The following is a 13,772-nucleotide window of genomic DNA, read 5'->3' as shown; positions in this document are numbered from 1 at the left end:
TTAAAGGATTTACTTGTCTGAAGCTGGCTAGTTGATGAAAAATGTTGACTAGTTAATTGGCTATGTGCCATATGACATTTTCATGTTAGCTTATGCAATTTGGTGTTCTGTAGGACTATATTGGTGTTCACATATATATTAACCCTATTTTTTAATTATTTTAAACCTATCACTGAATTGGGTTTGGGTTTAGTGGAATTAGAACTTTGGATTGCCTTTACCTCCTTCTTGTACATGTTCATCATCCAGTCTTGCCTAAAAAACAAGTTACTGGAAATGATGCTCCCTTCATTTGAGATTTAGTGCTAGGAGCTGGTTTTCTTGGGCTTGAGGTATTAGCCAGTTACTGTACTGCAGGATCTTCATTCAGGTGTGTTGGACCTGTTTCCTTTCCCCTCATGTCTTTAAAATGCTTATTTAAACTGGAAGCATCACCTGTGGCTTGAGGATCTGCAAACAGCAACAACAGCTGCTGCAATGAATGGTGAGCACTTCAGCAGGTGAAGACTGAGTTCATCTTGCTGAAGGCTGTGGGAAAGTAGGAAGAGGAATATCTTACCCACTCTTCAGACTCCCCCTTCACTGTCAAGTCCAACTCTTGCAGCTGGCAGCCAAAAGATAAAGTTGATTTTTTTTTTTTCTTTTAATCATCACTCCCCTCTTTGTTCAATGATCAAATCAATTTCTGGATCCCACCTGGAAAACAGCCACAGTGTCTTGTATTTGCTGTGTACCCCTTGGCTACTTAGTGTGTCAGGTGGCTCAGTATCCTCTGCCAGCGTGGTGAGAAGCAGGAGCATCAGCGTTGAAAACAGAAAGGGGGATATAGATAGCAGCCCTGCTTTTTGCCTTCCTCCCAAGGAGGTTTGCCAGGAACTGGAATGCTTTGGGTCTGATTAGTGAAGTTTGAGGATCTGCTTTGCCAGCCCAGGTCAGCTCAGGAATGGTAAGCTAGACTGGGAGATACCTTGCGCTTTCAGCCAGCTTTTTAATCTTTGTGCTTATGCTTCTAACTGGTGCAGGCATGGCATAAGAGAAGTGTGCCAGCAAGAGGATAAGAGCTATTTCTAATGTGCATTTTTCCTGAGGCTGGTTGCCACCTCTGTATCTGCAGGTGTCTCTTACCTGATGTGGTATTTCATTATGGATGGGTTCAGGTGGAAGGAATTCTGTTTGGGGTTCTTTGAAAGAATTAGGACATGTGTCAGTAGGAACTGTGCCAGGGTTTTCCTCTGAGCCATGGAAGGGTTAACAGAAGTTCCTGTTCAATGCTGTCCTATTGCATCTTGACACTGTAGAAAGTAGGTGGATAATTCCTTGCTAGCTTTTCAGGAAACCCCTGTGGTGGACAGCCCTCATTAATTGTTGCTGGGGAAACTGCTTTGACGTCATGGGAGCAGTTCCCTGGTCTTCAGATGAATACAGGAATAGCTCATGATGGGGAAGGGAAAACCGGTGTGAAATGGAGAAGGGAACTCTGATGGGGAGATTCTCATCTGAGATTTATCTTTTCTTTCTCCCAGCGTTCTGCCTAGGGACCCTCAGAGGAACTGTCCACAAAAATTTACAGCATTATGTTTGGACCAAACGTAAGCCCTTCCTTCTCAAGAACTGTTTATATTGATGGCTTCTGTGATTCTTTCACTTTTTAACTATTGGCTGGTTGTTTGTTTTTGTTTCTCCCCCAGATTTTGTAAACAAGGGGTGAGAGGCTTCTTGCTTGGCTTCACTGCAGCTCCCAAAATAAAAAGAGAACAACAGCATCACTGTTTTGGTTGGTTTGTTTTTAACATCAAACAAATAATATCCCCTTAGACTAACAGAAGGAAGAGCAGACGGACTGAAGATGGCTGCTATTGCTGTGAACTTCAGGCTAAGAGAACTTTTAAGCCTGAGACTGTTTAAACCCACTGTCTTCAGTATCAATCGAATTTTCTTTCTTTGCAAACCCTCTTGTGGTGTTTGTGCAATAGGTTCCTTTCTCCCAGTGTTGTCCTGTCTGTCCAACCTGTCAGCTTCTGGGAGGTATGCAGAGCTGTGGACGCCTAAGTCTCTGCATCTCCTTTTCCACGCTTGCAAAATAGGTGTAAGCAAAGTTTACCCATCCAGTTCAAAGTGCTTAAGAGATTTTTGTACCCAGAAGTGCTGTAGAGCAGCAACGAATGTACTGGGTTGCTGATTGAGTCTGGTGTTTCCAGCTAGGGCACTAGAGGGCTTGAAATACAAGTAAACTGTCTAGCAAAGAGCTGGTATCAAGGTGCCTCAGTGGTGAGAGGAACGAGGCACCACTGTCGATGTTGAGCAGGCACTGCAAACAGAGCTCCATTCTCCTTTTCTTGTCAGGTCACTTGGACATAAAAGCTATTCCAGTGCATGGTGCCGTAACAGTCAATAATGGATGTATTATTTTAAACTGATTTTTTTAACTATTTGTCATGATTGCTCACTTGTATCTTCATGTGATAACTCCCTCCACACATCATTTTCTCCTCTCGATGCATACGAAAAGGAAACATGCATCAAAACTCAAGGAATAAGCCTAGTTGGGGTGGGGAGGAGGCTTTCAGTGGGATCTGGGGATCTTTACAGCCTCTGGCTTTGGTGCTGAACTGAATTATCTTCCCCAGGAGATCTCCAGCACGCCTGAATCCAATGATTGCCTTCTTTCTGTGCCGTCAGCTTTTCACAGCAGAAATGAGATGGGAGTTCTGGTCTTGCATAGCATATAGGCTGCTTTTGGAGTAAAAATAAAGGACCTGACTATGCAGGCAATCAAGCTGGATTCTCTGAGCACATTGGTCAGCTCTACATTGAAGTTTCCTGTCAGGCATATGGCAACTCTTCCTGCTGCTACTACACACCTGATCAGCAGTTTTCATGTACAGGGAAAAAACCCAAGGCACTCTTCCTCTGCCATTTTGCTTTTTTCCTTTGGTTGTGAGCCCCGAGTCCCTCAGCTGACTCAGTGATGGCAGCTGACTGGATGGTGCAGTGGACATTGCCACCTTTGTATTCCTAGCAAATGAACAGAATCTGTGTTAATTCACTGACGTAATTTCTCCCCTCCTTGTTGGTTCATGTGGCAAGGATGTTTCCAAGCATTACACCTTGGGGGTGGCAGGACATGCTGGGTATGCTGGGATACCCTCTTAACTGTAGTAGGGAATCCTTCCTTGGTTTGATACTTGCTCCCATTCTGAAGGATCAGGGCTCTGTTATGAGTGGAAGTTATCTCCTTTGCTACTGGAATTCAGCCACCTCTGACGTGAAAGCTAGCAATTTAAGCTGCACAAAAAGAACAGCGTGGCCTTTGGGGCAAGAAGCAAAGACCTGTGTTGAGTGGGAACATCTGGAATCTGGAGGGGGGAAAGAAATTAATTGTTCTGCTTTGAATTTTTCTATCCTGAGACAAGTGCAAAGGGTTCTGCTGTGAGCTATTCCTTCCACAAGAGGCTGGATCTCAACACAACAGGCACCAGATTAAAAACTGCAGAATCCCCCGCAGAGCACGTGGAGGCATTGGGTAGGTGGCTGGACACGTTCATGTTTCGGACATGGTTCAACTGCATCTTCTGTTTTCTTCCATCGCAGGGAAGAACGAATATCTCCTCCAGTCCTAAAAGGACTTAGGCCTTCCATGTGCTGCCCAGGGCACTGCATTGCTTACCTTACAAGATCTGATGAAGTTTCTGTCTTAGGCCCAGATGTTGTTCTTCCCATCCTGTATGAGGGCCTTGTTTTCATGTTGATGATGAAAAGAAAAGCAACCATGACTTAAGTTAAAGTGGCATTTTCCTGATTGTTTGGTGCAATGGAACTCGTGTGGTGGAACCCTTCTCCTGCCTGGAGCTCATCTGTGTGGCAAGCAATTACCTCTGCTGTGTACTGCCTTCACAACAGCTGCTCTGCCTCATATGTTTTCATTTAAGCGGTGCTTTTTGTTTTATCTTCTGCTGAAATACTCATTTTCAGTGAAAACTACTCCATTGTGTCTAGGCAAGATGTGTTGTTTTAATAGCAGCTCTCAGGCTGCAATAATGTAGATGTTTACCCATCCCCGGAGTGCTGTGGTCCCACAGGCTTTGGCAAGGGAGGCCCTGCTGCATTCTTACTGCTTCCATGCCTGCCTAGGGACTGTGGTGCTGCCTGTTATTTTGACGAACTAAGATCCCTGGATAGAGCAGGTAATTCACAAAAGTGAGGGAAGTGAACCTGCCCTGGGGAGGTGGCAGCCTGCTCATGAGAATGCTATTTGTCAAACGTGCAATGAGTCTTCAGCATTGATGCATCCTTCCTGAGGCAGTGCTGGAAAGGCCCTGGTACTACAGTGTGTGTCCTGTTTACTGCCTTCCAAGGAGCCAGACTCGGCTGTGACAGCAGCATTCTGGATAGAAACCCTGAGTTGCATCCAGGTGGAAATGGCAGGCTATTAAAGTTTGGCTTTTCAAAGCCCACAGGCAAAGCATGCTGTATCTTTTTGATTCTCTCTTTCCTGATATGCCAACGCACCTTTATTGTTCTGGCACATTTGATTCCTGTGTATCACATGAAGATGATTTTGGCAGTCCTGGCACCAGTTGTGTCACACTCTTGGAGTACAGTAATAGCAAGTTGACACCTATCCTGATTTTAGTGCTTGCACTGATTGAGGGAGGTAACAAAATAACTGATTCCCCACCCACCCACCCCCGCCCGAAGTTATCTTGTGGTTTGAGATGTTCTACATAATGAAATCCATGCACATACTGCATAACTGAGAACTACTGCCATGGTGATAATTCAGATGTTTCCCATAACGCACCTACTGGCTGTTGTGCCATTCAACAGGCCTGACTGCACCTGTACTAGTGAACAGCCTTTTTAAAGGTATTTGAAATGAAGAGGAGCTCTAGGATTACATCTCTTCTCCAGGCTCCAATTCCTACATTCAGCCAGAGACGCAGAGGTGAACAAACCATGGCCACCACAGCTAGGCTGTTGCAGACACTGGCCTCTTCCTAGGGGTTACGGTCGCTGGAACAGGCCCGGTAGCCCCTGAGCTTAAGCCTCTCAAAACGAAGTGGGCAGTGGCTCTGCTGAGGTGCAGAGATGGGTCTTCCTGAAGGGATTGTCTTGTAGCAGCCCTGCCTTAGAGCACAGATGTTATGTGAACAGCCAGGAGAGCCATTAGCACCTTAAGCTGCTGCAGCCATTTGCTCAGCAAATGTGAAGTACAGCTTGATATGGGGGCTTTCCTCAGCTGTGGATGAAGGCAATTTAACTAGTGTTGTCTTACCCTCCTTGGAATTACTTGGGAGGGACATGTTGGAGACCTCCTGATATTCTGCAGAATTAACTTAGAGGGCTTCTATCTCACTGGCATTTCCCGTCTCCTTGTTCATATAAGGTTATTTCCCCCCTTTCCACCTGAAGTCAAACCCTTCCATCTGCATCATAATTTCACCTCTTTGATGTAATGTGGGGGTGGAGATTAAGATTTAAAGCAATGACTAAGCACTGGGGGCCTATACACTGTGCAATCAAATCTGGCCTCCTGTTGCTTGGGGATTTTTTTTGCTAGGTTTTGTAGGAACTGTATGGTAGTGAGAAATTAAATCCCTCACTTCAACTGATAATAAAAAAAGCAATGGAGAGAATTTGGGAGAGGTTGCTTCATTGGCTGAGACAGTTGCAGCTTATGAGCGTTCCTGAGTAAGGTTTCAGGGCTTTCTCACTGAACCAGGTGCTTGTTTTAGCTAGAGCTGTTACCTCTGACAGGGAGCTGTTTTCTCCAACAGGAGGGAAAGGGGGTGTGCTCAAAAGGCTCTTTACCTGTTTGTTTTCAAACTGAGGCTGCAGACTTTTTATGGGATGCTGGGGATGCCCCAGTCAGCAGTGTTGGTGCAGGCAGCTTACATTTTGCAGAGCGGACTGGGAGCCCAAATGGAGCCTAGGAGGGAGATGTTTCAGGAGCTATGTGGCCTTTGTTGGTCCTACTAGCAAAGCCTTTCATTACAGCCTCTTGTTGCATCTGGTAGGTATACTTTAATACAGAAAAAATTTTACCATCTGCTGTGCCCTGGCAGAAAAGGAGAAGACAAAAGCCTCTGAAGATCCTTCGGTGCAGAGAGGGAGCACTGTGCTGCCTGACTTAGTAGAAACGAGGAGGCTTTAATGCCTTGAATTTGCAGCACCCTCTCCACCCTGCCGCCTCCACTTTTTCCTGTGAAAACCTTTTTCTACAGCAGACGCTGTGCTCTGGAAGGGGAGTGAGGAGGGGGAATCTAAATCACCCCCCAAACTTGTCTCGTTGCTCCTAGTGATAGAGCCTGTTGCCATGGAGCTGTGATTCCAATTGGTTGACCTGGAAGCCAATGAGCAAATTGTTCGTGAGAGCATCATCATTTAACCTTGCAGGAGGTACTTACTCAGTGATATATGATGCTAATACTAAAGCCTTACACAGAGGGGTGCAGTGAAACACTCAGATGCTGGAAAAAGGCCACTGCTTTCCATCTTCCCTCTTACAGGCTGGTTTGTTGGTTTTAATTACTAGTTGCACCAGCAAACCTCCCTTGGGCTGGGCCAGCTCTTCCTTCACAGTTCTCCTCCCAGTGCTCAGAACTGCCTTTGATTGTCCATCGGAGCAACGTGGTGGGGACTGTCCTGCCTGCCAGTGAATCACCAGCCTCAGGATGTTTATTTCTGAGCCCTCAGAGCACTCTGCTTAGCATGTGATTGGATGTGCTTTGTTTCTAAGTGTGCTTTCTTTATATTTTATAACCAGCCTGAGGATGGAGAAAGCCACTGTTGTTACGGCTATGTCAGGGTTTCTTCTTGGCAGCAAGACTCTGCAGCCTTGTCTGTAGTGAAAACTCTGTTCCATTAACATTGATGACTTGGGCTGAGTCTGGTAAGATTTCTGCTCTGCCCTGTTGAATGCCTTCTGGAGTGAGTCTCGGAAAGCTAAAAAATAATTCATTAATAACCAAGGGAGAAGATGGAGGGGAGTGATTCAAGATTCTTGTCTTTGAAGCAAATTGTGAAGCCTGCTCAAGAAGGCTGTAAGCATGCAAACTTGCTCCTCTGGTCATGGGTTGGACAAGGGACTGAGAAAGCCCACTCACACTTGTTTCCTTTCCCCCTGAAAACTGAGAGGTAGCTTAGCTCTCTTGCATTGTGGGACAAGCTACCTCAGATACCTCTATCCTATTGCAACACAGGAGCATGCATGTAGGCAGCTACAGCCAAGCAGCCATATGTCGTCTTTGCACCCTCATTTAGCTCACAGGAGTGTGTCTGTACTCTGAGAAACAGGGCCAGCAAGAGAGTGTATTTAGCAGTAGGCTTCCTGCTTTTCCCAGATTTGCTGCTGGATCCATCCTAACTGTAAATGGAGAAGTTTCTTGCTTTTATTCCCTGCCTAACCAGGACTGGCTGCGGCCTGCATTGTCATGGCTTGGCAGCTGCAAATTGCATGTAGCAAGAAGGCAGCAGAGGTGGAATTCAATGTTCCCCTTCAGGGTGAAGAGGAGGATGTAAATCTGTCCTGGCTACCCCTTCACCTGGCCCTTGGCCAGCACACACAAAGTGTTCACACTGTCACTGCCCTGACTGGCCTGTTTACTTTGCCAGCCTCCAGACCCAAACAAAAAAATCAATGGCAGCTCACCCACCTTCTGTTGCTCCGTTTTTCTCTCTTCTGACACAGATTTTGTGGCTTCCCTAATGTTGCATCTATGTAATCTTTTCATTTCCCTGGCAAGGCACAGCTCAGTCCCACCCACCCCACCAAGTCCTCTGAACTTCCACTTTCTCTGCAAGCCGCTGTCTGTCACAGCAGATCATGTCTGCCACCCCCTTGCTGCATCCCACGTCTGTCCTGGGGGAGCAGGGCTGATTCATTCATACAGAAAGGAAACCTCCTCTCAAAAGCATTGCTATTGAGAAGCACTAGCAGTGCACATACCTTCTTTGCATTTTGTGTGCAGGGAAATATCCTGGAGGACTGCTGCCAGGGATGGAAGCTTTATCAGGAGGGGGCAGCCTACAAAGGTCAATTCAGTGGCTCCGAGTTGTCTTTTGTGGAAAAGGAGAGGGAAAACTGATGATAATCCCCTTGTTCTGATGCCAAAGTTACATTGCAGTATGATGAGGAAAGATCCTGTTACCCTTCTCAAATTTGACTGAGGTGCTTAGCTTGAGGGTAAAAACTTGTTATAGGGTGGCTGTTGCAAAGAGAATGCGCTGTACAAAACCTGCTCCCTTACTTTAGCAAAGAAATTCCCCCTTTAGGTAAGCGTCGCATGTGCAGTTCAGGTACCTCCTTATGCCTCCCCTCCCCAAAGCTGCTACAGGTCCTCCTGGCTTGTTTACCAGCCAGGCCCCTGGCTTGCACATGAGGCTCGAGCAGTTGCCTACAGCATGGAACACTTTGGGGAGGGGGGAGGCAGAGTTTACCAGCTTCACCCCCTGCACAATCCAGACTCCCACTAAGGAGGCTGGCATGCAAATCAAGCAAGTACTCTCTTTTCCTTTTCTGACCTAGTTCCTGTCGAAGGCATCGCAGCAGAGCACGACTCCCTCATGTGGGGACTCACTACCCCATGCAGTACGCTTGCTATAAACCTGAGAGCTTGATTGCAGTACCTATTGGCAGGTGCTGGATACTCAGCCTGCTGGGATGAAGAACGGACCCTTGCAGCTGAAGGGTAGATGCCTCAGGGATTCCCGAGGGAAGCTGCTTCCTGCAGGGGTGCTCCAGGAGGAGCCTGCCAATGGGATCATCTGTGGTGCTGCACGCTGTCCCATGGGACTGTGCCAGGAAGGGGTAGGGAGCAGCCGATTCATGCAGTGTAAAGATCTGCACTGATCAGCATTCAGAATAGCAGATTGAGGTGCTCTCACCCTCTCCTCCACCTGGTTTTTGAGACCACGTACATGTTTGGAAATCGTTAGCAGCCAAAAGGGAGAGGTGTTTGCAGAATCGTCTTGCAAGGCTAATGTCAACAGCAGACTGCTCTCTGATTCCTTTTCTGTAACAAGCTATCGAAGGCAGCTGTTTTCTGCCGGGAGCCACCAGTTTGGTTGTGGGACAGGCTGCTTGGTACAGTGTGACGATGCTGGGCTGAAGGAGCCTGGCTCAGCACTGCAGCGGACATGGCATGTTTGTTCAGTGTTGCCCCTTAGGTGAGAAGAGAGCCTTCTGGCCCCTGGTGTCCTCATCTTAACACTTTCAGGTGTGCTACCTGCTTCCCAGGTGTGGGAAGTTGCTTATGGAATTAACAGTGGCTTTCTTGTAACCTTCCTGCTCTAGAATGAATGCATGTGAACAGTGGCTGAGATCTTCCAGCAGTTCTCTCTAGTGAGAAATACCTTGTTTTCATACAGTGCTGGGATGTATCTGCTTGCCTGTATCAACCCGTAGCATCCACAGTCACTCTGCTATGGATACATGTGTCTGCCTTGAAACATAGTGGTTCCTATGCATAAACCGTACAGTACAGCCCTGTCAGCTTAATCCTTGCCAGCTTTTTTTTGCTTTCCCTGCATCCTTTTTCTGTGGATTTTCTGGGGTCAATGGCGGTATTTCTGACACAACCTTAAGGTGCCGCTTACACAGCAAGGCCTTGGGTTAAGTAACTTTTTCCTTTCCTGGTTCTCCTATCTGTGGCTCTGAACTGACAGCAGCGAGTCTTACTGCTGGGGGGAAAGCTCATCGTAAGTCTAGAACAGGTGATGATAGGTGTGAAGGAAAGCTAAGGCAACTGCAGCTTCCTCCTTTTGTTGTAAGCATCCTGTTCCATCCTCTCGCGTGGATCCAGTGCAGTGCTGGCATCTCCGAGGCACAGTTGCTACGTGGTGCTGTGGTTTCTCTGGCTGCAGCCCTGCCACGGGGGGTTGCCTGTAACACACAGCATTTTCCATTCACAACAGGGCTGGATGTCTTAATTTTGTTACAAATCCCTATAAGAATCCATGAGCTAGAAGCACTTGATTGCACTCTCTCACTTTCTGTATCTGGAACTGATTCCAGTAGCTGCAATAAGAGTCAAATACATGTTTTATGTTCAGTAGCCCCACAAATTGAAGTGGAATGAGGTTAAATTAGTTAATGGAATATTAGCAGTTCCCATGCAGAGCCAAGAGTTGATAAATGTCTGAGATCTGACTCTTCCTCAGACATGTTCTGCCAAAGTAATTAATAAAACAAGTTGTTAAATATCAGCTGTGTTTTCCAGTGCCCAGACCTTTTGCCTGAGCCTCTCAAATTTGGGCTTCCCCTTTTCTTTTTGGAAACTTGTCTCGATGGGCCTACCTTTTATGCTGCCTTTATCCAGCCTCCTCATCTATCATCAGGACAAACACTGGGTTCTGCGCAGGCAGTGTCTCTGCAAACGTGTTTCTCGGTACCAGAATCCCTCTGCAGTCCTATGTAAGCTGGTTTAGCCCTCACTCAAGCTCAAAGAGGCCTGCTTTGAGTTAGCTGAGAGGGCTGACATTTCACTTCTAGGCAATCGGTTTGGAATTAACAATTCGATGAATGGATGTGTGACATGTTCATTGCTCTTGTTTAAGACTATCAGCAGACTGAGGCACATGTTGCTGCCCTGTCTAGATTCTGCTCTAATTCAGAGGTGGTTTCAGGGGTTCTGTGGGCTGCCTGTGTTCTTGCTAATCAAAAGAAAGCAATTAAATGCAACTTTGTCAGGAAGCATTATTTTTTTATCTTAATCTGTAATTTGACTGGTATCGTTTGACTCCCACTTTTCCTGAAGTATCTAACCATAGGCAGCTAGAGAGAAGATACCAGGGGTTACCTTATTTCACAGGAAGAACCAGAGCAATGTCTTGGGTGCAAGGCTGTTTTCTCACTGAAGATTTGACTGATTGCAAGAAGGACTGGTCTGGGATTTGGGGAAAATATGCAGACTTTTTGTTGTTGTTTGTTCTGGGGCAGAGCACACCTCCTCTGGTTGCTTGAGTTTATTTCACCTACTGAATTCCTTGCCTCTGGATGTTCGCTAGCGTTAGGACTACCCTCAGTCTCTCCCTTGCATCAAAGCAGTTAGAGGGCAGAGTGCCTGCACTGGGGACCTCTGTATATCTCAGAGGCTTTGTTCAGCCCTGCTAGTGTCTCCAGAGTCCTGGTGAGAATCATGGAGCTCCTGCAAGGTCCCCTCGAGCCAGGTGCTGCAAGGGGCTGCATCCAAGGGGATGAGTGGGTGGGCTGTCATTGGAGTGCTTGGTTTGGGGTCTTTGTACGCAAGATGAGTTACAAGGAAGTTACAACCTATATGTGCAAGAGTTTGTGTTCCAGATAGAAACTCTTTCCACCCCCTGACTCCCTTCTACCCATTCTGTCACCTCTTCTGGCAGGTGCTCATTGCTACGTTGTAGGGCTCTGAAGATGTCAAACAGCAACACAGCACAGGAGTCTCTGGAAATAATGAAGGAGTCTGAAAAAAAGGTGGTTGAGGAATCTGTGAACAAAACCAAATATGTATCCAGGTCACCAAGCAAGGAGGAGGTGGAGAAGGATGGGGGGGAGGAGGTCAGCGTGCGCCAGGAATCTCAGGTAAGCGAGCGGACAAATGGGTAGTCCCTTCTGCCAGCTTGCGGAGCTGGGCCTTCTCCTTCTACTTGGCAAACACAAGCTATTTGCTATCCCTTCCGAGAGGGGCCTAAGCCTGTGCTAGCACCTCCCAAGGGGATACCATGCCGTACAGACTGTGTTGTTCACAGGCTGCTCTCTTTAGCTGAATCTGTTCTGCTCAGGGTGGAATAATTTAAATATTCTTTGAGCCTGGGAGAAAATGAGACTGGTGTACTCCTGGGGGCACTTGTGCTCAGTCCCCAGGTTCTAGTCCCATGGCTGTTACCTCCCTCTTATTCCTTTCTTTGACCTAAAGATCAGTTAATGACTTAATGTGAAGTGAAGGCATCCCAGGGAAAGCTTGGTTTCAAGAATGGTGCTTGGCCATTGCTTTGCTGCTGTTAAAAATGCCCGAATAGGAAGTGAATGTTTTGGGATTTCATTTCAGCAAGGAAAAAAAAAAAAAATCCATGCAAGCATCATTTGGAGGATGCTAGGACTCATCCCTGCTGCTCTGCTCTCCTGTCACATGTGCTTTTGGCTTAGTGTTGAGCTTGAAGAAATGCCCACCCTCAACAACCTGCTGAATGCTTCTGCATTTAAAGCTGCTGGCTGGCACCAGATTTGTTCCACCACTGTGTGGGCAGACACCAGTGTTGCTCAGAAAGAGCCTGACTTTGGTCACTTTGTAATGGGGAATGGGGAAAGATTTCTTAGAAGGTAGGGATAACAGATGACTCAGTGTCTCTTAAATCAGAGCAGCAGTGTGTCTCTCTCATGATCCACTGTATTAGAACCCCCTTGTGTCCCAGGAATGGTAGAAGACTTCTAGTTTTCTCACTTAGAAGTGTGTCATGCACCTCTACCTGTATACCCTGTGATCCCACACTTGTGCTGGTTCTGTCAGAAAGAGAGGAACGGGGTCTAATCCATGTGAAGTTTTTTAAGCAGTTTTTGCCCACCTGGGGCCTGACAGGGCAGCCCTCCAGGTCTTCTTATTTGCACATGCTTCCATTACTGTCAGGTAGAGATTTTCTTCAGAGTCATTTTACACACCCTGTGTTGTGCTGCCTTGCATAGCAAATACCATTTACAGTGTACACATTCAGATTAAGCTTCTTTCCTTTCTCCACAGAGGCGAACTTCGAGTCATGGACATGCCAGAAAAAGAGCCAAGGTATGACCTCTTCTGACGTCCCGTTCTTCTTTTGGCCATTCTGAACTGAGTCGTGATCCCAACCATAGGATGGTACTCTCAAGTCTTTCCTGTCTCCAGAAGCAACATGCAGCACATGATGGTTCAGGACAGTAACTTTCTATGCACTGGAGCATGAGTGCTCCTTTTTAACACACACTTATCCATGAAGGAACTGTTTGCTGTTATTAACTGCCACACCTGTCCTCTCCCCAGAGCCCAAAATGCCAGAAATGAAATTCAGAGGTGTCACTGGAGGGACAGGGCAGTGCACTGGCCTGTTACAGCCTCCAGTTAAAAGCCAGGGTTAAGTATAACTGCCTGGTTTCACATAAGACGCTTTTTCTTCAGGGAATACCACATTTGCTCCCGTAACGATGGCATGTGCATGTTAGTGAATCCAAAAATTTTGCTAGTAATAAGCACCAGGACACCACTGTTCTAGAACATTGCTTGTAGGCAAAATCTTGGGGTAAAAATGCAGCCATTGCGTGATTTATTTTATTTTATTTTATTTTATTTTATTGTATTTTTTCCCCCTACTGAAGCGCCTTATCAAAAGTGGCCAAGAATTTTCCAGGCTTGGCAGTTACAGAAACATAAAATAATTCAGGAGTCCATCTAGTCCAGCCAGAATTCATTTAGTCCAGCCTCCTACTCAAAACAGGGTCAGCTATGACGTCTGACTAGGTTGCTCAGGGCTTGATTTTAAAACTGTGATTGAGATGGCGAGGGTGTGTCCCCCCCCACTTTTTTTTTTGTCTTTCACAAAAGTTCAAACCCAAATGAAGACAGATTCTGCCCTGAGGCATGGAAGAGAGGGGAGATCAGTTAAATTTGTAACAGGGGTTCTGCCTGGGTTTTTTTCTGATGAAAGTAATGTATGAAAGAAATGTGCTGCTTATGGTTCTGTTTGGTCTTAAAAACCAGGACTGTGCAGTACCCAAACAGGCTGTCATTCCCATTCCTGCCCTGTCTATACCTAGGGCAGAATGTGTCTGT

At 46.5% G+C, this 13,772-nt stretch overlaps 1 protein-coding gene across 21 annotated transcripts in view; it reads left to right on the top strand.

Moving 5' to 3' along the window:
- The window catches only part of R3HDM2 (R3H domain containing 2), a 60,325-nt gene that overhangs the window by 22,217 nt on the left and 24,336 nt on the right, over positions 1–13,772 (top strand). For all 21 annotated transcript variants that reach the window (XM_052810368.1, XM_052810370.1, XM_052810369.1 and 18 more), the window contains 2 exons: positions 11,359–11,557; positions 12,711–12,752. In XM_052810368.1, coding sequence (XP_052666328.1) covers positions 11,390–11,557; positions 12,711–12,752 — 210 coding nt within the window. In that variant the 5' untranslated portion in view covers positions 11,359–11,389. Of the gene's footprint in view, positions 1–11,358; positions 11,558–12,710; positions 12,753–13,772 lie in introns of those variants that run through there.

This window comes from Harpia harpyja, chromosome 15, assembly GCF_026419915.1.
Source record: "Harpia harpyja isolate bHarHar1 chromosome 15, bHarHar1 primary haplotype, whole genome shotgun sequence".
In the NCBI taxonomy this organism is placed as follows: Eukaryota; Metazoa; Chordata; class Aves; order Accipitriformes; family Accipitridae; genus Harpia; species Harpia harpyja.
The sequence above is the reverse complement of the archived record's forward strand: the minus strand, read 5'-3'. Positions and strand labels throughout refer to the sequence as shown.